At 49.6% G+C, this 27434-nt stretch overlaps 1 protein-coding gene and 1 pseudogene across 1 annotated transcript; one reads left to right on the top strand and one right to left on the bottom strand.

Annotated features, from left to right (window-relative positions):
* Positions 1 to 3567: 3567 nt before the first annotated feature.
* On the bottom strand, positions 3568 to 3686 carry LOC112476101 (annotated as a pseudogene).
* A 4502-nt stretch (positions 3687 to 8188) lies between these two features.
* On the top strand, positions 8189 to 22590 carry ACER1 (alkaline ceramidase 1). Its single transcript, XM_006904137.1, has 6 exons — positions 8189 to 8281; positions 18279 to 18393; positions 18474 to 18615; positions 19250 to 19387; positions 22022 to 22159; positions 22422 to 22590. The coding sequence occupies exons 1-6, from the start codon at positions 8189 to 8191 to the stop codon at positions 22588 to 22590; spliced, it is 795 nt and encodes a 264-aa protein (XP_006904199.1).
* The last annotated feature ends 4844 nt before the right edge of the window (positions 22591 to 27434 follow it).

Raw genomic sequence — 27434 nt, 5'->3', positions numbered from 1 at the left:
GAGAGATTAAGAAGGGCTAGTCAGAGGAGCAGGAGAGGAGCCAGGAATGTGTGTGGGATGGGGAGTCGCAGGTTCAAGGAAGCAGAAGAGTGAGTCCGGCTGGGGCACGAGGTGCCGAGAGTGGCCATCAGTTTCAGAAGCATCAAATACTTTGAGAAGCCATTTTAGTGGGGAAGAGGAGGGACATATACACAGGGTGTCAGCAATAACAATGACGGTGTGCATTCATTTTTATTGACGTGGAAGAGTCCTTTTTAAAAAAATATGGGGCTATAACATTCAGTAAAATGCACACATCTTCACTGTACAGCTTGATGAATTTTTTTAGGTGAGCGTACACCTGTGTAACCATCACCCCATTCAAGATCTAGAACTTTCCTTCACGCCCCTTCTCAGTCAATACACTCTGGACACCCCAAGACACCACCACTTTGATTCCCTTGGTATAATCTCTAAGAGGGAAAACAAGCGGGTAATAAGACAATGTCGACATCACAGGCTCATTATTGCAAATATACACGTGGGCTGGGAGCATACACTCCCAGCGCTGAGAGTCTGCGCATGGCGAGAGATGGGTCATTTTTACCTTCTTCTTTCTGATTTCTGTGCATCACATCATAAGCATGTCTTGTTTGTTTGTTTGTTTTTCAATTGAAGTGAAATTCTCATAACATAAAATTAACCATTTCGAAGTGTACGGTTCCGTGGCACTTAGCGCATACTCGATGCCGGATGAGCACCACCTCTGCCTAGTTCCAAAACAATTTCTTTCTCCCAAGAGACAGTGCCCACCAGCAGTCCTCCCTGTTTCTGGCAGCCGCAAATTCACTCTCTGTCTCTGTGGACGTACCTTTTCCAGATAGTCCTTATTTGCGCAGCTAGATAACGTGTGACTTTTTGTGTCTGGCTTCTCTTACTGAGCACGGTTTCAAGGTCCGTCCACTTGGCAGCGAGGGTCAGCGCTTCACTCCATTCTGTGGCTGAGTCACACTCCGTCGTGTGGATATCCCACATTTTGGTGACCCATTCATTCGTGGATGGACATTGAGCATGTCTGTGCTTATCACAGGAATGAAGATGGTTTCTATCTTTTAAATTGGAAAGGATTCAATTACTATTTGGTGATAGTTATGGACAGTTAAGGGGCGGTGGAGTAGGAGAGAGAGTCTTGGGTTCAATCTCAACCCCACCTGAGTTCCTGCGACCTTGGGTGAGGATCTGAGTCTTTCACAGCTGCAGGCTCCTCGCCTGCTGAATGGGGAGAATCCTATTCTAGGCACGTGATTAAATGCTTCATAATAATCTCTCTGTGTCACTCCACCCCCTACACACACATACACACACACGCACACGCACACGCACACGCTTTAAAAAAATGCAGTCTATCTGGTAGACCAAGCCTCTTAAAATTCAGTGACTGTGGAAGGAACACAATAAAAAGCATTTGGGAAACCACGATGCTTTCTAAAGTTTCGTCATTCAAGTGCGTGTCCCAGCTATATAATCACAAATCTTTTCCTTTAAATCCCCTCATTTAAAACGTCTAAATATATTTATTTTAAAACGGAAATTTTAAATCGCCAGGTGTCTCAATTTCTGCTATCATATACCAGAAATTGATGGTATCGAGTAAATAAATACCATGATATCAAAGCCCTTTTTAAGTGAGGAGAGAGGAGCCCCACGTCCCCGTATGCTCCTGGTTAAGACACCCAGATGCAGCCTGACTGCCTCCCACTGTCTGTGGAGCCGTCAGCCGGGCCCTTTCTGCCGGTCTCTCATGGAGCCCGGGTCCCACCACCGACATCCACAAGTCTGTCCACCCTTATTTATTTCCTCCTCCCTTCCCTGTCCAACTTGTTTTAAAGCGAACTTAGCGAAGTTTAACATTCATATCATAAAATGTATCCACTTTAAGTGTACAGCTTGATGAATTTCGACAAATCCACGTAAGCGCTACGCCAGTCAAGATAAAGAACATCCTGTCCCTCCCAAAGATCCCTGGGTCCCTCCGCAGTCAACCCCCATTCCATCCTCATCTCCTAACAGCCACCGATCCAATCGCTGTCACTCTAGATTTCCCTGTACTAGAATTTCATGTAAATGGAATCATTCAGTATGTAGTTTTTTGGTGACTGGCTTTTTTCATTCACCATCATGTTTTTCATATTCACCCATGTCTTGTGTATATCCTTTGATTTGTTCCGTTTCGTCGCAGAATAGTACGCCATCCACCAGTTGATGGACATGTAGGTTGTTTCCAGTTTGGGTTTACTACAAATAAAACAACTCTGAATGTTTGTGTATAAGCCTTGTGAGAGCATACCTTTTTGCATCTCTTGGGTAAATACCAAATATTGACTGGCTAGATCATGTGGAAGATGCATATTTAACCTTTGGAGAAACTGCCAGGTCGTTTTCCAAAGCGGCTGCACCCCTTCCCCGCCCACCGGCAATGTCCAGTCGCCCCATATCCTCAGCATCACTTTGTATGGACAGGTGGTTGTTTCAAAACCTTAGTTCTCCCGTGGGTGTCGCAGTCTCTCATCGCAACTTTCATGTTCGTGTCTCTTGGGGTAGGTGGGTGTCTTTGCTTCATCCTCACTTCTTCCCTAAAAAGCTGCAGCTTCAAATCTAAGTGACCAGACAGTGGCCGACAGTGTCGCCCTCTGCTTCATCTACCCGCCCTCAGGTCACGCCCTCTCATTCCTTCCCTATTTTACCTCCTGGCCATTTTCCTTTCTTGAAAACTTCTCTGGTTGTAACTTTTAGTGACTTCCGTGTCCACGTAGACCAGGTTTATCCATCCCAGCACCGTTGACGTTTGGGGCCAGATCGTTCTTGCTTGTGGGGTCTGCCCTGTGCATTGTAGGATGTTGAGCGGCATCTCTGGTCTCGACCCACTCAATGCCAGTAGCATTCCCATCCCCTGAGATGTGACAACCAAAAATGTCTCCGGACATCACCGAGTGTCCCCTGGGGCACTTGGCTGAGAACCACTGAGCTCGATGATCCTTCCAGAATTGTGGCTTTCAGTCCTTCAGCTCTCCCCTCCCACCGATCTCGCCCTCCCCTCTCCCTCGGCTCCCAGGTGTCATGGTCTTTTTTTTAGACCCTGTCATTTCCAGAAACTGCACCCCTTCCCATGTTCTCAAGCACCGTACTCACCAACCCACGCTTCTTTTCTTTCCAGCTCCATATTCCTGTTCAAACAGCTCTGCCAGCACCTGTAGTCCGTGGACACTTGCCCTTTATTCCCTGTCCCCTCACCCAGTTTAGAGCCATGGTCTGTCATTACAATAACTCCTTGACATATGTCCTCAACTCCTTCGTCTGCCTCTTCTCTCGACACGTTTATCTGGCCAGCCTAGCCTGGTTGAAGCCAACCCTCCATCTCCTGCTCACCTGCCCCTGGCAGCCCCATATACAGCTATGCCGACTGGTTTCTCTTGAGATTCTTTCTTTATTTATTTTTTAGGCGAGGCAACCCTTGGTTGACCTCGCAGATTGCAAGGAACCTGTCAGTTTACAATCCCTTATTTTTAAAATTAAAAAAAAATTTTTTTACACCTACAGCACCTCATCTTCCTAGGTGGTCTCCCATCCAAGTACTAATCGGGCCCGACCCTGCTTAGCTTCCGAGATCAGACAGGATCGGGCACGTTCCACGTGGCACGGCCGGAGACTGTCTTGAGATTCCCGACCCTGCTTAGCTTCCGAGATCAAACGGGATCTCATTCAGGGTAGCATGGCCGGAGGCTGTCTTGAGATCCTTGACCACGAATCTACTGATCCTCAATCCCGCTACATCCCCTGGTCCAGTCCATTCACTCGTCCACTCGTCCACATGGGAAGTCTCACCTTCCTCTTCTCCTCAAGCTTCCCCTGATCTCACACCGCCCTCCAGCTGTCGCCCATTTCTTTATCCTCCTTTACAGAAAAAAGATCCTTTTGAGAGTTGGATCTCCCCTTATTTCCTCTCCGTCCATTTTCATCGTCTCTTCAATGCACTCTGATCAGGCTTTCCCCCCACAACTCTACTGAGACGCCGCCTGTCAACGCCCCTGGTGACTTCCAGACGGCGAAGTCCAGTAGTCACACAGGGCAATTAGAAAACACTCTGAGATGAATGAAAACGAAGAGACGACATCAAAATGTGTGTGAAGCAACTAGAGCAGCTTTTAGTGGGAAATGTGTAGCTGTGAACACCTATATGGAAACGGAAGAAAGGTCTCGAACAATGACCTAAAATTACAACAAATTCAATGCTCAATTCATTATGTCGTTAGTCCTGTTAGCACCTTTTGACGCAGTTTATCACTTTCTCCTTTTTTTTTTTATTTCAAGAAAACATACATAACGTGAATTTTACCATTTTAACTAATTTTAAGTGCACAGTTCCGTGGCATTAAGTACATTCATATTGTTTTACAACCATCCCCACCGTCCATCTCCAGAACTTTCTCAACTTTCCAAACTGAAGCAGTACCCCCAGCCCTGAGGACGGCGGCTCACCGGGCTTCATGACACCTGCCCCCTGCTCCCCAGTTGTCTTGGGAGGCAGTGGGAAGGCAGCACGCTGACCCAGCGAGGCCCCCGCGTGACACCTCCCGGGGGCACGCTCTGTCCCGACCCTCCCCCCCGAGACGACCGCTATTCTGGGTGTGGTGGTCACTGCTCCTTTACTTTTTTTTTTAAAGCATTTTTATCACATATGCGTGTCTCCCCCACCTTAGGGCAATATTAAAAGTATTTCCCAGACCTTAACCCTTTAGCTGCTGGGTCGCGAAGCCCATGGCACGACAGAGACAAGGCCGGGGTGGGCGGGGATCACACCAGAGTGACGGAGGCATGAGGCAGCAGCCAGTTACAGGGCAGTATTGCCGTATTTTAATAGCTGACACATCCTGACAGGTGTATGACTGCCTAGGAGAGGCCCCGCCCCCGGCGCTGTTCGTTAAATGGAACCTGGTTTTCTACCATTCCATGGACAGATGTGCCGCTCGTGACATTTTAACTTTTTCATCCAGCATTATCTTGTTGAGAGCCATTCTCATTAGCGCGTGTCCCTGCTGTCTGTTTATTTACATGTATTCCATTGAATGAACGCACTGCCACTTATTCCACAAAGCTATGATGCAGGAATATTCGGGGTAATTCTAGGGTTTCGCTATGGCCGGCAGGGCTGATCTGAATAATCTCGCACACGGATCCTGGGTCCACCTGTGAGGGTTTCTCAGGGGGACGTAAATCTGGGAGGGGAGTTCCCGATTGCAGGATATGGTCAATCAATCGAATGTGGCAGAGGCAGCCCACTCTGTCGCAAAATCCTGGCTCCCTTTCTGGAAGGTACAGCTAAGGAGCAGCTACTCTGCCACAGATTGCCTTTCCCGGATCCCCTTGCATCTAATTGAGGTCATGTGACTCGTTTTGACCAAGAGAAAGTAGGCCAAAGTGAGGAGCATCCTTCTGGACTGAGGTGGTTAAGGATCCAGTGTGCCTTCCATATGCTCCCCTGTCCTACGAGGACCGCCCCGAAAGCTCACATTGGGGGTGGGAAGCCACGATGTGGGCATGGAAATCACACGGAGGCATCACAAGACAGAAGGAGCACGGACCACTTGACAGACAGCCTTCCAGGGTGGACACATGCACTCAGTGGACCTCGCTTATGTGAGAAATAAACTTTTAAGACATTAGGATTTGCTGTGTTTTTGTATTCTAGCAATTGGCCTACCCTGCCCAAGAATATGCTAGATAGTGTCAAATCGTTTTCCAGAATCCTCTCCTGGACCATTTCTCATTTCTACCAGTCAAGGATGGAAGTTTCCTTGCTTCTCATCCTCACCAGTACTTTTTGTTAGCCAACTTTTTTCGACTTTTCATTTTGAAATATGTCAAGTGCGACAGAAATGCCATGTTTCTTTCACCCATATTTACCAGTCATTAACATTTTGCCATTCTCTCTCTCTCTCTCCCCCGCCATTTTCGTACAACTATTTCAAAGCAAGTTGCAGACATCATGTCCCTTTATCCCTAAATATTTAAGCGTGAATCTCCTAAGAACTAGGATACTCTGTTATATGACCAATTCGTTTATCCAATTCAAAAATCTTATGCAATGCTGTTATCCAGTGTAAAGTCCATATTCAAATTTCACCGGTTGCCCAGTCACGTCCTTCATAGCCCCTTCCTGAACCCCTTTTCCACCCCAACCCCACCTTCCTCTCCATTCCCACATCCCACCCCAAACCCCATTCCAACTATGTCTCCAGGCTCAACTCCGTCCTTATCCCGGTCTCGTCCCATTCCATCTTCATGTCCATCGCAAACCCCGTCCATTTCGTCCCCGTTCTCAGCCCCCAACCCCGCTATGTTGCCACGGAAGGCAACATAGTCCCAAGATTCAAGAATGAGATCATGGACATCTGGAGGGAACCATGGGTCTCCAGGCCCACCTGCTTCCCCTTCCATAAGGAGAGCATAATGTCCTTGGGGCTCGCCCATATTGTAGCATGTGTCAGAATCTCCTTCCTTTTGAAGGCTGAATAATATTCCAGTATGTGAAGATACCACATTTTGTTGCTATACTCATCTGCCAATGAAAGATCTAAATCAATTCCTTAAAAACATTATGTATTTTGGAATAATTATCCACTCATGGGAAGTTGCCAGACTCGTACAGAGAGGTCTTGTGTACCCTTTACAGTGGTATATCTTATGTAACTGTGTAATTTCAAAACCAGGAAATTTACATTGATATGATTTACAGACCTTATTTCAACAGCTTTTACGTTCATTCCTGTGTGTGTCTATGCGATTTCTTCACTTGTGTAGATTTATGCAACCGCCTCCAGCTTAAATGAATTTATTTTTTAAAAGAAGCCTTGTAGCTCCGCCGTGAATGGCAAGTGGATGTGACCAGCCATAAGACAAGCTTATTTAAAAATTAATACGATGTAAATGACGTCACAACTTTCCAACTGGATACTGTTGTCCGTTGAAGGCTTTTCGTCAAACCCAAGAATTAAGTGAAGAGGCGTAAACATGGACTAGAACCAACCGAACCCCTCTCCTCCCACTGTTGAGAACCGAAGAGGGAATGGATCGCTTGCCACACAGTTCAGTCGTTCTGAACGCGGGTCCACACATCACCCAAAATGATCTTCCTTGGGAAATGCTGTATCAGCTCGTTAAGTCTTCGCAGCAGCCCCGAGAAGGTTGGGTGCTACGATGATCCCCGTCTTACGGGTGAGGAAACCGAGGCTCAGGGATGAGAAGCGGCTGGCCGCACTGTCGTGTTCTAGCTGTGTGACCTTGGATAGACCGCTTAATTTCTCTGGGCTTCTGCTTCCTCCTAGTGACCTGGAGATAACTTGTTCTTCCCTGTTAGGGTCGTTAAGAACATTAAACGAGAGAATACTGAATGGTGAGCCCTTAGAAAAGAGCCTGGCACTGATAAGTAGTTGGTAAAATTGCCATTGTTACTATTCCTATAAGTTTGCCCTAAAGTTTAAAGTCAGCTACAGTAAGAAAGCCCATGACCGTTTACGCGGGGCCCACTCTGAGCCAGGCAGTGAGCTCGGCCCTTCACCTGTTTTACCTGTGTGTGCCTTTGTGACAGTTGGATCTACCTCTATCCTTCCCTTATTGCAGATGAACGAACAGAGGCACAGAGAGGTGAATTCACTTGCCCAAGGCCACAGAGCTTAGGATGAGGAGCCGGGGGTCTGGACCCAGCCGGCCAGTTTTCATTCACATCTCCGCTTTACCACCTTTCATGTCCTTGGGCAAGTCATTTTGTTCTCTCTGCCTCAGTTTGCTCACCTGTACGGTGGGGACAGCAAGGACACTCACCTCAACGGGCTCAGTGTTATTATTTTAAATTGCACTGTGTGCTGACACAGTTCCTCTGACGCCTACTCCTAGCGGGCGGGGATGGGGGGCCCACACTGGCCCACCCCTGCCCCACCTGGACGGTGCCAACCCCTCCGCTTATGCCCAGGGCACCCGCCACCACACTGCCAGACAGCTCTGGCGCAGCCGGGGAGCCGCTCAGCAGGTTTTTCCTCTCGGCGTGCCGTGGGGCACCAAGCTGTCCTTTCCCTGCCTCGCCTGAGCCCGGCCCTGCTAGGCTCGCAGGCTGCTCCCTGCCAGACGCACCGGTGGGTGGTGGGCCTGTGTCACCATGCCCAGCATCTTTGCCTACCAGAGCTCCGAGGTGGACTGGTGTGAGACCAACTTCCAGCACTCAGAGCTGGTGGCCGAGTTCTACAACACGGTGAGGGCCGGCCGGCCGGGGGGGTGGCTGGGGGTGGCACAGTCACCAGACCTGAGTCCAAAGCCTGGCTCCTCCTCGTCCTCGCTGGGGGATCCTGTCTGAGCAGTTCGCCTCTCTGAGCCTCAGTTTGCTTATCTGCCAGGTGAGGAGCGCTGGCTTTCATTCATTATTTGTCTTTACTTGTCATCGGGCTTTGTAGTAGGTTTTGGGATGGCAGCAGAGACTAGGAAGAGTGACTTGGGAAGGCATTCACGACCCAAGGCGATAGTGCCATCACGGGGGAGGGTAGAGGTGACCCCTGAGGCAGCGGTGGGGTAGGTTGGGGGATGGAGCAGGGAGGGCTTCTTGGAGGAGGTGAATGCATCTCCTTCGTTCTCAGCTGTACCCCCAACCCAGGGTGACCAACTCATCCTGGTTTGCTGGGGACCGTTCTGGTTTTGGCATTGAAAGTCTCATGTACCAGGAGACCCCTCCGTTCCAGCACACCGGGGCAGTTGGCCATCCTTCCCCAGCCCCTGCTATAGGGCCACACTGGAAGGGTCCCCAAATCTTGGATGCCTATATGGCAATGGCATTTAACTAAAGCCTGAGAGATGCAAGCAGCCAAAGATACATGTGACTGTGCTATCCTTGTGTGGGGTGCTGGGGACACCATGGTGAACGAGGCAGGGCGCTTGCCTTCCTGGACTCCTGGGGTGCTGGGTAACACAGGCAGCGTGCTGTGCTCTGGGCCTTTCGCATAGTAGGTGATCAATAAATGGCGAATGATGGAATCATGCGAATAATGGCCTTTATCAAGTGCTTACTGTGTGCCAGACATTGAACTAACCATTTCACCTGAAAAATCTCATTTAACCTTCACAAGGACATTGGGAGTTCGGCACTGTATATTGTATGTAGAGTTAATCTCCTTTCCCAGGTGAGGAACCAGGCATCCAGGGAGGTCGGGGATCCGCCCAGGGTCACCCTGGCACTTAGAGTTGGGGTTTAAACACGGTAGGTCCAGGAGAAGTCTATCAAAAAGGCTCTGACGAAACAGATTAGAGCACGAAGAATTGAGTTATATTATAAAGGCTTTTGCCACAATTCCCTCCTCCCAAACCTGTATCCCAAACCTGTCGCCATAGTTAATAACTCCTATAGTTCGCGGCTTTGGCCAACCTTTGGTGTAAAGGCCAGATAGCCGATATTTTTGGCTTTTTGGGCTGTAAGGTCTCTGCAGAAATGACTCAACTCTACCACCGTGGCTGGAAAGCAGCCACAGGTGACATGCTAATAAATAAGCGTAGCCATGTGCCAATAAAACTTTATCTGTGGACACCAAAATGTAAATTTCATATAACTTTCACACGCCATGAGATATTCTTCTTCTTTTAATGTTTTTGACCTTTTAAAAACGTCAATATCATTCTTAGTTCATCGATCGCACAAAGCAAGACAGGTCGTCAGCCTCTGATTTAGCTTTATATATGTTAATAACCGATCAAACAGAAAATGATAAGATCTTTCTTTCTAGTCTCTCGAATCAGGAGTTAAAAATGAGTTTATGTTTTAGCGAACGTGGGCCCACATTTTGCAGTTTTCCAATAGACGGCGGGATTGGTATACAAAGTCTTCTGTGAGTCATTCGTAATTGCAATAAATAGATGCATAAATCAAAAGAAAGCCAATACATTTTCACGACTCTGAGTAGGGTTGAATACATTCTGCTGAAAGACAATGCAGCTATTTAAAAGTATGCTTTCGATCCAGGGTTGTAAACGAAAGACAAAACATGTAGCAGAAATTTTTAAAAACCTGTTCACATGGGTTTCTGCCTGATCCACTTACAAGCCACAGCTCACAGTGAGAAAGCTCTGTTCTCTGCAGAATCTTTGGCCTCTTTTCTGCTCTGCTCCCAGGGAGCTCTGAGCCCGGGCACGGGGGAGCCGGCCCCACGTGGTCAGGGCATGGGAGAAGGCAGCTCGAGAGGACTCCGCCTCAGAGACGAGGGCGCCTAAGAGTTGGGTTTTGAAAGACGGATAGGAGCTTGCCGAGTGGGGTAGGAGGCGGGAAAAGAGTTGAGGAGAAAAAAAAGATGTACTAAGTCCTGGAAGTAAAAGACGGATTGGCCAGTTTGGGAAAGAGAAAGTATGTTTTTGTGTCTGGAATCTGGGTAGAGATGAAAATGAGCAAGTTTTGAATGCTGGGTCGGAGTGTTTGAAATGCATCCTGTATTCATTGATGGACTCACTCATTCAACAAAAATTCTGTAAACCAACCTGTGCCGGGTACCAGGATCTGGGGTACCAGGATGTGGAGGGGGCTTGGGAACTACCAGTGAGTCCCCCAGCCTCACGGCTAGTGTGTGGCGAAGGGAGAAAGGGATGGGGTGGCGGGAGCCGTGGGGGTGCGGCACGAGGTGGAGAGGGAGCTTCAGCACTTAACGATAAGTAAATGATCCCTAAGGCATGCGGGGTGAATGTAACGGCAGCCTCAAAGCACCTGGTTGAGTTCGCAGCCCACCAGGAGAGCCGAGAAAGGCCATCTGCCAGGAGCAGAGGTCAGGGGTGTGAGAGGGGCTGGATCGGGTGGGGCTGGGGCAGAAGTCAAGGTGTGGGCTGTTCCAGTTTGCACCTATTTGCTTTGGCCTGGTGGCCTCCAGGCGTGGCCTCCTTCTGCACCACTGGCATCTTAGGAAAGTTTCAAGTGGTGTGGGAGGGAGTTTTAAGGCCCTCGGCTCCCAGCGGCAGCTGTGCTGCTGAATTCTTCCTGGGCCCCTGCCAAGGATGCAGAAGCTCCGAGTCTCATCCTCTGCAGAAAGCTCCCTCTCAGGTGCTTGGATACAGAACAGAGGGACGCGTGGCTGGGGCGGGAACCGCACAGGCGAAGGCGGGGCGGGGGAGGGGATCGGGGTGGGGGAAGAGTGGGGGGCAGTGGGAATAAGAAGAGGAGTCAGGTGGGGGCGAGGAGCGGGAAGGGTTGTAGGGGCGGAGATGACGGTGCCCACACCTCCGACAGCCTTCCCACCTCCTCCTCTGATGGAGCCGTCTCTGCAGCTGGCCTCTGCGGTGCGGTGCTTCTAGTCCCTCTCTTCCCTGAGTGCTATTGTGACTCAGGGGGAGACCCGCCTCTCTCCAAGCCCCTGGCTGTGACTGGCAAGTCCCATGAGCCCTGAACCAATCCTCCCTCCTCATCAACATTCACAGCAAAAGCAATTAATTTCAGGCACCTCTGGTCTGCCAGGCCCTGCGGAAGCCGGGAGGGCATGGTGCCTGCCCTCGGGGAGGACAGATGCCATTAACTGAATAATTACACACATGAAACTGGTGACTATGCCCATGACACACCCAGGCCTAGACTCAATAGGTCCCTGTGGACCTCTTTTCTCCTTTGGAAGAACAGGCATTGGTGATCCCCACTCTGCGGGCTTCTGGGAGCAGACAGAGGGGTCTGATCTGAGGAGACAATGACCCCTCACTAGGCCTGTCCCTCAACAAGAATTTATTGAGCCAGGCACTGTTTCAGACTCTGGGGACACGGTGGTGATCGAAGCAGACAATAATGCCTGCCCTCGGGAGGCTGGTATCCTGTGGGAAGCGGGAGACAGCTAACAGACAGAAGTGAAGGGCCCAGGATAGGGGGATGTGCTAGCGAAGAAAAACTCATGCAGTTAGTTTTGTTATTCAGCAAATATTTACTGAGTACACATTCAAAGAAGGGGGCAACTGTGGAGTGCTGACAACCCTTAACTCACAGAACCACGGAGAGGATGGAACAGCTATTGGACAGATGAGTGGATGAGCACCATGGCGTCCACTCGCTGTGACGTGGACGGACCGTGAACGCAGCACGCCCAGTGAAAAGCCAGACGTAGGGGCCGCACGGTGTGTGCGTCCGTTGATATGAAAAGTCCAGAACGGGCAGATCCACAGAGGCCGGCAATGGGTTAGTGGTTGTCAGGGACTGGGGAAGGAGAAGTGGCTGCTAATGGGGACGGCGCTTATTTTTTGGGTGATGGAATGTCCTGGAATTAGACAGCGGTGGTGGGCGCACAACCTTGTGAATAGACTAAGACTCGCTGACTTGCACACTTTGAAAGAGCGAATTGAATAGCGTACGAGTATCTCAATTTAAAAAATAGAGATTAAGAAAACTCACAGTTCTTGGCACAACCTAAGCATTGAATAAATTGAAGCTATTATTATTGGAGGTAAACGCAGCCCAGAGAGATGCGAAAGTGTTCATGTGTTCATTTGATTTGAAATTCATAAATTTCAGATTTTATTTAATGTTATTTAAATACATTTCATTTCATCCTCGTAACGATGCTGCGAAGGAGGTCATTTTAGCCTCCCCATTTTGCGGACAGGTAAATGAGGGCTCGAGAGCGCTGGCGACCTTTCCCAACGTTGCACTGCATGTAAATTGCAAGCACACGAAAGAAAGTCGCAGTGAAACCCAGGCCACCTGACCCCAGTCTCTCCCTTAACCACAGCGTCGTGAGGCCACTCGGTTACTGAGTGATGAACAATCAATGCGTGTGTCTTAATCTGTGCAAGTGAGTCTGCTTGGGGAGGGACCGTGGCCAGCACTGTCGCCTCCCAGCCCCCACCCAGCACCCACATTCGTGCGCACCTGCTGGGTGGATGCGGAGCTGAGTCCCGGACAGGTGACAGAGCCAGGTGTGGGCGGTGGGAGTTTGAGCTTTGGGAGTGGGGAGATAGAGCGAGGAGTCTTGGCCATGTTTATCGATTTGGTTGATTCGACCAACTTTTCATGAGTGCTTGCTGGCTGCCCAGCGTAACAGGTGTTGAGGACACAGCTAAAGATGAAACAGGTGTGTTTCCGGTCCTCACGGAAGTCACAATCCCGTGGGGAGGCACAGACAATAAAGGCATCAAGAATGGGAGACGATGCATCAGCGGGGAAGCCGTTTGTGGGGAGGCGGGTTGTGGGGGCTGCAGTTTTAGCCCGGGTGGTCGCAGTGAGAAAGGGGTGGCCTCTCTGCCTCTTCCCAAGGCCGAGGTGGGCGGTCGGTTTTGGTTAATCTCTCTACCTCCCTCCTTCTCTCCCTCCTTTCTCTCACTCCTTCCTTCCCTCCTTCTTCCTTCTCTTCTTCCTTCCCTCCTTCCTTTTCTTCTTCCCTTTTCCTCTTCTCCTTCTCTCCCTGTCTCCCTCCCTTCCTTTCTCTCTCTACCTCTCCTTTTCTTCTTCTAGCTCTAAAGTATCCAGCCACATCTCCTTACCTGACGCCCTGCTGGGGACTCATGATAAAAGAACCAATCTTCTAGAATAACAGCAACACCGCTGCACGCGAACGTCATAGCGCCTGTGCCAGGCCCGTGCATGCATCGTTGACATGCCTCGGCATGCATCATTCTCTACAAAAAGTTACCGAGTACCTACTGTGTGCCAGGCACTGTTCTAGACACTGGAGAGTTCTCAGCAGTGAACAAATCAGCCAAACTCCTGGCCCCGTGGCACTTGGTTCTCTAATCCTTACCGCAGCGCTTGGAGGTAGAGGAGGAAATTGGGGCACAGACTGTCCCCCAGCCCTGACCGGACACACCTCACGAAGCTAAGGATTGCATTTTCAGGTAGTGCTAAGGTCATCGAGAACATAGTAGGAACTGAAGGGATGGTTGTTGAGCAAATGAATGAATGAATGAGGGAATGAACGAGTGAATGAATGGCAGGGCACCTACTGGGGCCGTGACCTAGAGAATCCAGCTCACGAATGTCCAGAGCCAAGGGCCGGGCTGGCTCTGGACGTGATCCCAGGTGGCACGTCTCCCGCCTTGCCCTGGGTGGGGCGGGTGGTTGGGAAATGTGGGGGCCCAGCCCTAGAGGGTGGGGAGGAGACCCTGGCACCCTCTCTGATGCTATCAGACTCCGGAGCCAGTTGGAACTCATTAGTCATAGGCTCCGCCCGTCGCTCTGCCCTCATTCTGCACACTTGGGCATCATCAAAAACTCCTGTGTCAGACCTGTTGGCCTCTGCTCTTGGAGCAGCTATCCCACTGATAAACCCGTCCTTGCCGACTTCCCCGACGACAGCAGCGGCCCCTGCCGTTTACTGAAATGGGGGGCCCCCTCTTCATCATTGCCACCTGTCTAGTCCTCCTTCTTTCTCGACAGAGGTAAATCAAACTTCTGGGTCCCCCAGAGCTGTGTGACCTCAGAGAAGTCACTCTACCTTTCCGAGACTCGATTTTCTCATTGCCAAACAAGAACTAGACAGCTGGACGTTGGGGTGTGTGCAAGGGTTAAAAACAATCTCTGTAAAGGTGTGCGGTCAAAAGATGGGCAAGTAACACTCGCAGTGCCTTCTATCCAGAACTTTCTAGGTGCAAGACCCTCTGTCAAGTGTTTTCTTGCACGACAGGCAAGCTACCTGAATCCGTTTTGAGGTCTCGTCCAGAAGCAATATTGATTGAGCACCTACTACGTGCTGGTTTTTGAGGTTACAGTGGAGAATGGAGAAGACGCAGCCTCTGTTCCCAAGGCCACGTTTAGCGGGAGAGCCAGATAGGTCCAGAGCAGCTGGACAGGTGCCAGGAACGTGGATGGCTTTGGGCACAAAGGAAGGCCACCTGGCCCTGCCTTGGGGGATTGGGAAGTCTTTACGAGACAGTGACCCCCGGGCGAGAGGCAGAGTAGTAGTTGGCGCGGTGAAGGGGGGCGAGTGGGGAGCAAGAGCGTTCCAGGCAGTGGGAACGGCATGTACAAGCTCTTGGAGGTAAGAGTAGGCATGGCTCCTTTAGAAGAACTGAGTCATTCTTTCCACCCAGATTACAAAGGTAAATGTGCACAGCGGTGAGTGACGGAGCGGGTTTATAAGCCAAGTTTAAGACTTTGGATTTTACTTATGGGAATGACAGATGTGTTTTAAGTGGAGGTGTTAGAGTTTGGGAGATTGGTTGGCTCAGCATCTTCAGGTGTGTGTTGATACGCCCAAGGGCTGGTGTTTGGTTGAAGGCCAGAGGGGACATCAAGTTTGAGAGTTTGCCCACTCGGTGTCCACAGCCCCATTTTCCCTGAGACGGCTAGCTGCCCCCCCCCCCTATTGCTTATGGTCTCGATGGCATGGTCCATCAAGGTGCCCTCCCATTTCTGGCCAAGGCTGGGCTGTGGCCCAGGGTATACCCTCCAGAATTTAGATCTTGGCGTGGACGTAAGGACTGAACACAGTTATTGTCATTCTTGCCCAAAGTTCCCCTATGAAGAGATTGTCCATTCACGGGCCAGAGCTGTTCTGGTCTCTGGTTTTCCTTGTCTGTAATTCATTTGATTCAATTCCCCATAATAAATTAATTAATGAATAAGTTAACCATACACAAACACATTCACATATATTTATATTTACAGTGTAAGTTCACCAGAATCATTTTCTGAAGCTCGCTACCAGAGAACCCTAGCTAATATACTAATAGCAATGGTTTTATAGGAAGCTAGCTTAAGCAAAGAAACCAAACCAAACAAACACACCAAAAAAAAAAGGGGGGGGCATTATAAAAATACTGAAATATTTTAGAAAATGTAAAGATGAGTTGCTTGGAAGGCTAGGGTCTAGTGCGGGTCTAGAGGATTCAGCAGTGTTTGCTTTTATTCTCAGCCTCATCTCTTCATGGTGGCGAAATGGCTGCCATATCGTAAACATCACGACAATATCCCAAGGCCTTTCTAGAGATTAGTCAATGGTGCAGCTCAGTTTTGGAGACTCCCGGGCTCTGTGTCTTCTTCAAGTTTCAAACTCCCAAAAGAGAAAATCTGATAGGTCTGGTTTGGGGTAGGTGTCTGCTCCAGTGGTGTGGGGTCATGATACAGACAAGGCCTGTGTGGGGGAAGTACCTCTCTGTTCGAGGGTAGCCATTGTGGATTGGTGGCTGTCCTGGAGACGTGTTTGACCTTGTCCATTGATGGGCACCAGAGAGACCTTGGCATGCAAAAGAAGGACGTGGGTGGGACCAGGAGCTGGGAAACCAGTTTGCCAAGACTGGGTCCTCAAATTGTGGAATTTGAGCTGGTTCCACCATGACCCAAGGAGACCCATGGGCTTCCCTAGAATCAGAAGGGCGCCTGCCTTGGGGACCCGCATGGGTTTCCAAGACCTAGGCTCAGAGGCGGTGACATCGGGTCAGGTGAATGATTCCCTCACACCCACCACTGCGCTCCGCGTTCTTGGGGTGGCGTCCTGAGAACTAAGTGAGCGCCCCAGTTAGCAGGGCACGATTCCCTCGCCAAGAAGGGAACACGGGCAGCAGAGGAGACCTTTACAAGAGGAAGATTTTATTGGGCAGGGAAGGGCGGAATTGAGCGAGCGAGCTGGCTGACTTCAAGTTGGCAGGTCAAGAAGACACTTGTTTCTGAGCTTGTGAGATAGTTACCGTGGCCTCGACATATGTGGGGGAGACTTGGAGGGACATCAAAGTCCTACGTCAGCAGCTAGGGACTTTGAGCCACTGGAATTCTGGGGGAGAGGTTCTCATGACCTTAATTGTGCTCATGAGGGCTGGAGACTTTTGGGTCAACAGCACAAAGAGGCAGGTGACATTATGCCTGTGTCACAGATGCAGAGATAAAGGGTTAGGGCGTTGAAGTTCCCTTCTCGAGGCCCCACAATTAGTGGAGGAGCATGGATTCAATCTCATATCACTTGGATCTCAAAGCCCATTAATGGGAAAGCTTTGGTTTCAAACAAAACGTCCGACTGAAAACAGCTTAAATAGAAAGGTCAATAATTATTTTAAAAACTAGAAGTCTGGACGCAGATGGTTTTGGAGTAGGTGACTCAGCAGCTCAACGTCGTCAAAATACGTGGTTCTCGTCTTTCTGCTCTGCCGTTGCTGGAGCAGCAGTCTCGAAACACTGTCCTGGGACCCCCGGGGTCTCTGAGGCCCTGTCAGAAGTTTAGCGAGGCCTGGAGTGTTCTCGTAATAATATGAAGATATCGTCTGCCTTTTTAAAATCTGATTGTCTCATGAGGATACAAATAGAATCTTCCAGTGGCTACTCAATATGTGAGGGCATCATGTCTCTGGTGACCAAGGGGAGGTCTGCGGGTGTACTCATATGTTTTGAAAGCTTCTTGGGTCCAGTTTCTAGTGCAGCCAGTCTCGATCGATGTAGCTCACGCAAACCAAGGTCTTTGACGTCCTCGGTAATGTTTAAGAATAAGAGGTCTTGAGACCGAAAAGTTTGGGAACCGCTGTTCCTATTTGTTTTTGCTCCCAGACTAGTTTCCTCATGGTCACAAAACGGCTACCACATCTTAAACATCACAACAATGTCCAAATGCCTGATTCACTGGGCCTGGTTTCGATCAAGAGAACTTTCCCAGAAGTTTCTCATCAGACTTTCCATCATGTCTCAGAGCCAGAATCATCACACATTTATTCCTTGACCAGTTATTGACCACGGGGATGACCCATGCCCTGGGGCTAAATCCTGCTTTCCTAAGGCCATGTCCTCCTGACGCTTGAACACAGATTGGGTGTGTTCAGCAAGCAAGAAAGGGGTGATCTATAACTTAAAATACAGGTTCATCTGCGTTTTGGTCCACAGGAAGTGAAAGGCAAGCCTTAAGCGGCTTATTAAGAACTGACCTGGGAGTAATAGATTCATTTACACTGCCATCCCATCGGCCAGGCCAAGACGCAAAGGCACACACAGTACAGTGCAAGAAAGGCCATGTAGTCTTCAGCTGAGGAGCTATGTGCCGAGCTAAAATTTGGGGGAGACTATTTCTATGAGGAAAAGGGGGCGATTGTATGTGGAAGGCTAGTAGATAGTCTTTTCCACACTCATCGAATGAATGAGCCCGCAGGATAATGGGTGGAATCATCGGTCCTTCCGAGGACCAGTGGGATGCCTGTTGAGATCAGCTGAAACGCTGACAAACTCTGGGTCGGTTCATTGCCTGATTGGCTAATGACTGAGGATTTGGATGTAGGTGCTGCCCTCCCTCGCCTCCCCTGTCTGACCCGCCCCCCGCCCCACGTCCTCCTATTTCCAGGTCAGCAATGTCTCCTTCTTCATCTTTGGGCCTCTCATGATGTTCCTGATGCACCCCTACGCCCAGAAACGCTCCCTCTTCGTTCACGGCATCTGCCTCCTCTTCACAGTCATAGGTAGGCAGGGGCGGAGACAGTGGGCGGCGGTGGTGGGAAGGGCCACCCCCTTGATCACCCGCCTTTGTCTCTTGCTCTAGGCCTGTTCTCCATGTACTTCCACATGACGCTCAGCTTCTTGGGCCAGCTGCTGGACGAGCTCTCCATTCTGTGGCTGCTGGCCAGTGGCTACAGCATCTGGTTGCCTCGCTGCTACTTTCCCGCCTTCGTAGGGGGCAACAGGTGGGGCGGGGGCTGGCCCTCTGGGCTCCTGGGACCTTGGAATTCCTCCCCTGACCACTCCAGGACTTTCTCCTGACCCTGCTTGACTTAACTGGGCTCTGTTGAATATACTTGGAACTCCTGGCGTTCCCCCCGCCCCCCAGATCCCAGCTGGGTAGCCTGGGACCTTCTCCAGACCTTGCCCGAGCCCACTGGGGGCAGGGGTCCCAGGACGCTACACATGAGCTTACCTGGGCCCCTGAGCCTCTCGCTTGAGGTCCCTGGAATCTTTTATCGGTTCCCCCAGGCACATCGCATGCCCGAGACCACTCTGAAACTCCTCCTGACCCTGCTCGACTCATAGGAGCCTTCAAACGCCCCTCCTGAGAGCCTGTGGGGCCCCTGTGATTCCCCACTGAATCCTCCCTGCGCCCCCCGGATCCTCTTGTCTGCCCCCTGGGGCCCTGGCACCCTCAGACCCCTGAGCCTCGGGGCTGTCAGGCGAGTCCACTGGGGTGCTTTTTGCGGAGCCCAGCAGGGTTCCCTGGAACCCTTTCCCTTTCTCATCCGCCTCTGCCACAAGCGCCACGTGACCCTGCCTAGTGCCCCCAGGAGCCTCTCCGGACGCCCCCCAGCCAAGCCCTTCTCCCCACAGGCTCCAGTTCTCCTGCTTGGTCGTCCTCACCACCATGGTCAGCACCTTCCTGTCCTTCCTGAGGCCGACGGTCAACGCGTACGCCCTCAACAGCATCGCCGTGCACATCCTCTACATCGTGTTCCGGGAGTACAAGAAGTGGGTGCTGGCTGCGGGTGCCCGGGACGGCGGCGCGGCCCCGTACCCAACAGGACCCCCCTGCTCATCGGGCACGGAGGTCTTGTTGACTCCGCGCTCCAGACCACCTGCTAACGAGGAGTGGAGCCAGGCTTTGAACCTAAGGCTGTCCGACTGCAGAGCTTGTCCCTTTTTATTAGGGACACCCCCCCCCAACATACATACAAGTAGAGAATGTGGTACCGTAAACCCCCATCCGCCCACTACCAGCCCCGACAGCCATCGGCATTTCGTCAACCTCCATTACATATTCATCTCAGATTTCATATCATGGCTCCCATTCATTTTTCAGGATTTCACTCTCCCGGGAAAGAATTATTATTTTTAACCCATACCAAATCTTAGCAGGATAGAGAGGGAACTGTCAAATGGGGCCAATTTGAGGAGAGTTGAATAGAAGCGTTATTTACAAAGGAGAGGAAAGGGTGTGGGAAAATCCCCAGAGATCACTGAGAATCCCTCTGCTAGTGCCAGTGGGATGCTCTGACCGTCAGGTCAGGAGACCTGCGGGAGAGGTGATGGGAGGGAGTGAGCGCGAGAAGCCCAGGGGAAGAGGCTGCATAGAGGGTCTTCTTGGCAAGAGCTGTGACTTCCAGTTGCTGCTTGCAGTCAGCCTGAGCCAACCCCGCAGGAGAGGAAGTAAATCTAACGACACCCTCTCCCCTTGGTTTCTTGCTGGGGCTCCCTATTGGCCAACCCGACTGGAAGCCTGAGGGCAAGGGAGCCCTCGGATTTTGTCCACTCGGCTCAGGCCCCCTCCCCCTCATAGGGCAGAGTGAAGAAGGGGAAGGAAGGATCCAGAGGGACAGACGGAAGATGCGGCACACACGCTTTTAACAAAATTAACGACACTTCCTTAAAATAGTATCTAATACCTGGTTCTTACCGGCGTTTGCTCGGTGTCTCAAAGACGTTTTCTTACATTTCGTCTTATTTTTACTGGGATCCAAACACAGTCTCTTAGGTCTTTATTTCATAACGGTCCCTCCCTCCCCCTTTGTTCATGACTCTGATGCGATGACAGACACTCGGTCGTTTGTCCTGAAGAGCATCCTGCATTCTGGATTTGACCAGAATGCTTCCTGTGGCATCTTTCAATGTGTTTCCTTATTATTATTATTATTATTTTTGTATTTCTGGAAAATTAATAGTCAGATCTAGATTTAGGTTTAAATTTTATTAGCTCAGAATATCTCATGTGTGATGCTGGATGCTTCTTGTTCCATCCCGTTAGGACGCCAGGTTGTCCCACATTTAGTGCTGTTAAGGTTAATCAGGGGATTCGGATGGTGTCACCCGATAACTTCATTGTAAAGCTTTCCACTGACCTTTCACCTAATGACTTCAGCAGCCACTGATGCCCCTGCCTCCAACCATTACGTGTTCCCAAAGGGCGATTTGCAGATTCTGTTCCTCCTTCTGCGATGGTTAGCTGGAGTTCTTCCATCAAGAAGGACTTTTCACTCATCAGCTTTGAAATACAGTTGGAACAGGAAGGTCGGGAGAGATTGTTGGTTCCTGCTCTTTGCCGGTTCCTGGAGTAATGAGTTGGTGCCTTAGCCATCGCTAGTAGGGACTGGCGAAGTTGCTTTTGTTTTTAAGTTTTATTATGAACTCAAGGATGTTTACATCTCTGAAGTGTTTTAATCCATTTCAGTCACTATGCTGTATTTTTCACTTTTTATTTTGAAATAATTACAGACTCTCAGCAAGTTGCAAAATCGGCAGAGTCCCGTGTACCCTCCCCCAGTTTCCCCCAGCCTTTCTCAGTGGCAGCATCTTATGGGATAATAGTACAACCTCAAGAAGAGGACATTGGCAGTGAGATAACATTGCTGACTAGACCACAGACTTTATTCAGATTTTACTAGTTCTTACTCATTGTGCTGCTTTTGATGTCAGACCATGTCATTTTAGGCTAGCGGGCAGGATCTGTGCTTTCAGCCATAAAAGAGTCACTGCTTTATGAATACCGGATGTGCCCTTTTCTAAGGGACACAGGGTTGGCTCTGCCGTTGGGGAAACACAGATTCTGGTCCCGAGTTGTCCCAAGACACGGCCATCGGAGAGTCACCTTCCCACACGCAGATACGCACCTTCTCAGCACACAGACAAAGATTTTCGAGTGCTGCCTCACAGGCACCCCACAACACACACACACACACACTCATGCACACGCCTGCACACCCACCCCCATGCACCCAGCCACCCACATGCAACCAGCCCCTCCCCCTCATGCACACACACACACAGAAGGGCTCGTTGGTTAAGAGTTCTGCAATCTGATAATGCTGGTTCAGGCACGGCTCTGCCCCTCACTAACTATGTAACTGGGTGGGGTCGGGACATAACTTACTCTCACGGGCCTCAGTTTTCTCACCTGCAAAATGGGAATATTAGTGTTGTGAGGACCGAGTTTCTAATCGAAGGACTTTTGGAACAGCACCTGGCATCCCGTAAGTGCTAGGCAAGTGTTAGTGGTAAGCACAGATGAGACCCCTCTTCACAGCCTCATCTCCTTGATGGAGGAATTTCCCATCAGCCCCTGCGAGCTCTCTTTGAGTCAGGTTCTGATCTCCCTTCTTCCCTCCCTAGGACCAGCAATAAGGAGCTCCAGCATCTCATTGAGGTCTCTGTGGTTTTATGGGCTTTCGCATTTACCAGCTGGATTAGTGACCTCCTCCTTTGCAGTTTCTGGCGGCAGATTAATTTTTCCTACATGCACAGCATCTGGTAAGCATGTACCCTTTGGTCTGGGGCTGGAGAACCAGAATGCCAGAGCTTGGAGCAGTAGCCTGGGAACAGAGAGGGGAGGCACAGATACTGGGTCTTGCGTATGTATAATGGTTGCAGTAATGCGGTCAGTTCCAGAAGGTTCCTTTGGATGATGAGGGTCCATAAGAAGTAAGAAAAGGATCCAGGTGGGGCGGGGGGCATCCAGCTGTCTGTAGGGGCGTGTTGCACCCTCATCACCCTCTCTCTCTGCATCCCACAGGCATGTGCTCATCAGCATCACCTTCCCTTACGGCATGGTCACCATGGCCTTGGTGGACGCCAGGTATGAAATGCCAGACCAAACCCTCAAAGTTCGCTACTGGCCTCGGGACACTTGGCCCGTGGGGCTGCCTTATGTGGAAATCATTGGTGACCACAAGAACTGCTGAATGCCCGTTTCTCGACCGCCCAACAACCTGCCAACTCACCGGTGTCTTGAGGAGAGAGGCCTGGATCAGAGTCAGAGACACTCCCAGCTCCTTCCTGCAGCCCTTTCCCCATTCCCCCGCCCTGCGTGGCCTCACCCCAAGGCAGGGGATGGACTTCACGACCACTCTGCGCAGCAGGCTGGTGACGGGGGCTGCCGGCCGCGGCTCCCCTCCATGATCTGCCCCTGTTCTCTTTCATTTCCTCTTGTGTGTTCTCTGCTTTCCTGTTGTCTCACTAACTGGTGAGGCTGGATCATCATGTGCTGTGATTACGTGGCATCTACTGGGAATGACCTCGGGCTGGGGTTTGGTCCATGGGCATTTTACTAATAGCGGTGGTCACTACCAGACTCTTCGGACCTTTCTATGGCCATTTAATGTCTCTGGTACTTGGGGGCCCTCCCAGAGGAGGAACATGTTTTCCAGTCACCCCGTTCTACCCTCGCTTATGCCTATAGAGAGCTTGCGGGCCCTCACGCACTCACACACGGACTTCTGCGGCCATCTCACTCATTGACGGTGGAGAAACATGGACACCTGAATGGGCAATCTGGGTGCTGTTGGGCATGGGCATAAGAAGGGGAGCCGGGGTGGCCAACACAGGCTGTCAAGTGAGGGGAGGAGGGAGGATGTTTTTATGGTGGTTAAGAGCACATGGAGTCAAGAGACCTAAGTTTTTATGATCCACCATTTCCTAGTTGTGTAATCTGGGCGAAGTGATTTTTCCTAGTGATCTTTCTGAAGCTCAAGTACCTTGTCTGTAAAATGGAAATATTTCTTCCTTCATGAGATTTCTACGTGGATAAAACAAGATGATGTGTGTAAAGTGTTTAGCATGGAATCTGGCAAACATCCATCCACCCATCCATCCAACCATTGATCTTTAGGACCCTACCTACTCTTTAAAATACTCATCCATTAATTTATTCATTCATTCCTTCATCTTTTCATGTTATCTATTTTTACCTACCTGTTCATTTATTAATGGATCCATCCAATCACTGAGTCATTCATTGAAACATCCATTCATCCATCCACTTATCCATCCATTTATCCATCTATCCATTATTCATCCATCATCCATTACCTATTATCCTTCCATCCAACCATTCAACTGTTATCCATTCCTCATCCTCCATTAATCCATACATCTATAGTTAGCCATCCATTTGCGTTCATTTATCCATCCAAATCATGTCATCATTCTTCCATTCTTCCCACCTATTCATTCATTCATCCATTCATCCATCTATCTCTTTAACAAATATATGTTGAGTGTCTACTATATGTCTTACGCCAGCACCTGGGGATACAAGACAACAAAGGTATGCAAAGTTCTTGCCTTAATGAGGAGACACACACTGGACAAGTAAAATGACACACCAATAAGGCAATTCCAAGCACCGATGAGTGCTGCCTAAAAGATAAAGTACGGTGATGTTTTAGAGAACCTCAGGGCGGTCGAGCGACCCTTTTAAATGGAAGGTGAATGGGGATTGCACTTTCCAGCTGTCATTTCCTCAATGAGAAGAGGAAACAGGCCATCTAAAGAGCTGGGAAAGGCCATTCTGGGCAGAGGAAATGGCAGATGTGAAACTCCTGGGGGTGGGGATGCACTGGAGCAGCAGAAAGAAAGCTGTCGCTGGAGCTTAGTAAGCAAGGGAGAGCTCGGAGTCGAGGTTCCTAACCTGGGGGCCTTGGCTGGGTTTTAATACCTATGGACCATTTGGTATTCTCTGTAAAAGATGGGTGTTGGGGCATGTTATCTGGGCCCCAGGAGTGCCTCACTCCAAAAGAGTAGAGGCAAGCCCATTTGGAGAAATGGTGAAATTAAAGGGTAGTGGCCACTCATATTTACTGAGTGTCTCCCATGTGCTCTATGCCCACGACAAACACATCATTGAACCTAATACCCTCCCATACCCCTTCAGACAGACAGGAATGTTCTCATTTTATATAGGTGGCTCAGAGAGGGCAAGCAACTTGCCCAGGGCCACATAGCCTGATATGATCCAGCAACTCCATTCCTAGGTGTATACCCGAAAGAATGGAAAACAGGTATTCAGACAAATACTTGTACAAAAATGTTTATAGAAGCACTGCTGATAATAGGCAAAGGGTGGAAACAATATAAATGTCCAACGACAGGTGAATGGAGTGAAGCGCTGACATAGCAACATGGATGAATCTTGGACACATGATGCTCGGAGAGAGAAGCAAGGTGCTGAAGGCCAGCTGTGGCATGATTCCACTCATAGGAAATGTCCAGACATAGGCAAATTCATAGAGGCAGAAAGCAGATTAGAAGTAGCTGAGCTGAGAGCAGGGAGTGGGGAGCGACGACGAGGGGCATGGGATTTCCTTCTGGGGGGAAGAACACATCCTGGGACTGGATGCAGGTGGAGGCCGCACACAGTGGGAACCTTCTAAATGCCACTGTGTTGTACATGGTGATATGGTTACTGGTTAGTTTTATGTTGTGTGAATTTTACTTCACTTAAAATGTAGTAAAGTTCTCAGAGTCACCCTCCCGCTGGTCTTAGGTCACGCCCCTGCTGCCAACCAATCCCAGCAGCCAAAAGGATGCAGTCCTTTGATTGGCCAGGCCCGGTCATGTGCTTCCTAGGGGTGGCAGGTGAATGGATGAGTGGTCAAGAGCCCCATTCCGACTTTGGGTTTGAGAGGGAAAAGAGTGAGCACTTGGGGGCCCGATGTCCTTCCTCAAGCCTTGTGCCCTGTCATGAATTGAGATTCTCCAGAAGGGCTGCCATTTAAAAATTCTTGCAAAGGTAACTTACAGGCTCATATTTTCCCTGGGAGGATCCCCCAGATCAGGGACCGTTACCAGGAAAAAAAGGGGGGAGAATGATGCTAAGAGAGAGAAAAATTGCAATGTCCAGTGTACTGCCCTTTCCTGGGGAAATACTTCTTACACATAGTTTTGGTCAGTGCCAAATGCCTTCATGACTCCCCATTGCCTGTAGGTTAAGGGTCCAAAGCCCCAGTGGAACAGTCAAGGTCTGCTCTGAATTGAAGTTAATCTGAGGTACATCTCTAGCTGGCCACTGGGCTCTGCTCCAGCTTGGTCATATTCAATATCGCCATGAGTGGCCGTGTGTACATTTGTGGCTGGCAAGAAACTCGGAGGTACAGGGAACATACTGGAGGCCAGAAAGAGGATTCCAAAAAAGAAAAAAAAATCTTGAAGGGTTGGACCATCTACAAGGTAAAAGGGGGGATACATGCTGAAGTCCTCCCTTTGGGTGCAAATAAACGGGACCTCTGGAGGGCGATACAGACTTAACATAGCAGCAGTTCACTTACAGACAGGAAGTTAAACTCCCTAGGTTCAAAACGTTACTTTCTGGCTGTGGGACTTGGGTCCACTTATAGCCCTCTCCGTGTATCAATTTTATTTTTTATAACATGGAGATAACATGTAGCAGTCGTGAATTCTGCCAAATGCTCAGATTACTATTTGCATTATGTTTCTCTTTAACTCTACTCCCTTTGCTCACTCTGATGTACTTAAACAGGAAACATTGTGTCACTTCAAGAAGTCACTTGTCCTAGATCAAAAATAACCGTAAAACTAGATACAGTAACAAGTTATCTACTGCAGCTCTGTGATTCTTAACCCAGTCTTCATTAGAATCTCCAGCTGAACTTTAAAAAAGGGGGCTCTTTGCAACAATTGTAGTTTAAAGGTTCTTTACTGCAAGCTTCCTTAAGAGACAAATTGCTACTCCCCCCCCCCCATTTTTGTCCCTTTACCTGGGGCAGTGGCTTTGAAAGGTGAGTCTCAGGATCATGTGAAGAACTGGTTAAACCAAAACTCTGGGTGCGTGCTCAGCGTTTCTGATTCCATAAATACAAAGACACCAGAAATGGTATTTCTAACAAAGTTCTCAGGTGACGCTGAGCCTGCTGGTTCAAGGACCACATAGAACCACTGATTTACTTATATTCAGCTCCATAAATAAAAAAGTTAAAGTTGTATTAACATTAAAGTTGGTGCTTTTTTTCTTAGTATGACCTCCATTCTCTCCCGCCGCGCCCTCCGCCCCACCCCGCGCCAGCTGGCACAGTCCTGCCCTAAATTAAAAAGCACAGTGTTATCCTGATAGCCATCTGATCTTCTTCAGGGTTTTTGTCTGAATCTATTGACAATCCAGTTACTGATTTTCCGGTGCTGTTCTTTAACGCAAAGTATCAGCCACGCCACCTAATGAATATTTGGCTGATACTTAAATGAAAAGTGAAGGGGGATGGGGAAACAAAATGGTTTTTAAGAAGGAATTTTAATAACTGCACAAGGGTCCCGAAATAATAGGAGGAAGTCCTAACGTCTGAGAGACAAGTGGTTTACAGGATCCCGAAAAAGATAGAGGGATGTGTCTATGTTCACTAAATACAGTTTATATAAGTCGCTGTGAAATCCTGGGATCGCAGGTAAATTCAAAGATCGTTTTTTGGCGCACTTAGCATTATAAACTTCGTGAATAAAACGAGACGCTTTGGTCATTTTAATGGAGCACTATATCAAATTTGCATCATTCAAATTAGCATCAACTAGTATCACACCGTTCTCTGACTGTCCCCATTCCACAGATGCTCAAGCTGAGACTCAGGGGGAGATGCCAGTTGACCAGACTTGCCATGATGCAGAACCAGGATCGGAAAATCAACCTGCAGTTCCAGAGCCCGGGGCTCATTCCATCACAGAGCAACACGCTGCCAGGAACCAAAGGTGTCCTGGAGCTCCCGCCAACCCGGGGCGGCTGGGGCCCCAGCGGCTCCCCGAG

Source organism: Pteropus alecto, unplaced genomic scaffold, assembly GCF_000325575.1.
Source record: "Pteropus alecto unplaced genomic scaffold, ASM32557v1 scaffold30, whole genome shotgun sequence".
Taxonomy (NCBI): Eukaryota; Metazoa; Chordata; class Mammalia; order Chiroptera; family Pteropodidae; genus Pteropus; species Pteropus alecto.
The sequence above is the reverse complement of the archived record's forward strand: the minus strand, read 5'-3'. Positions and strand labels throughout refer to the sequence as shown.

What these genes read in the sequence shown, in the direction of transcription:
- ACER1 (XM_006904137.1), top strand. Translation starts at nt 8,189, where the DNA reads ATGCCCAGCATCTTTGCCTACCAGAGCTCCGAGGTGGACTGGTGTGAG. An exon ending in GCCTTCGTAGGGGGCAACAG is followed by an intron (nt 18,616 to 19,249) that starts GTGGGGCGGGGG and finishes TTCTCCCCACAG; the next exon opens with GCTCCAGTTCTCCTGCTTGG. An exon ending in TCCTACATGCACAGCATCTG is followed by an intron (nt 22,160 to 22,421) that starts GTAAGCATGTAC and finishes TGCATCCCACAG; the next exon opens with GCATGTGCTCATCAGCATCA.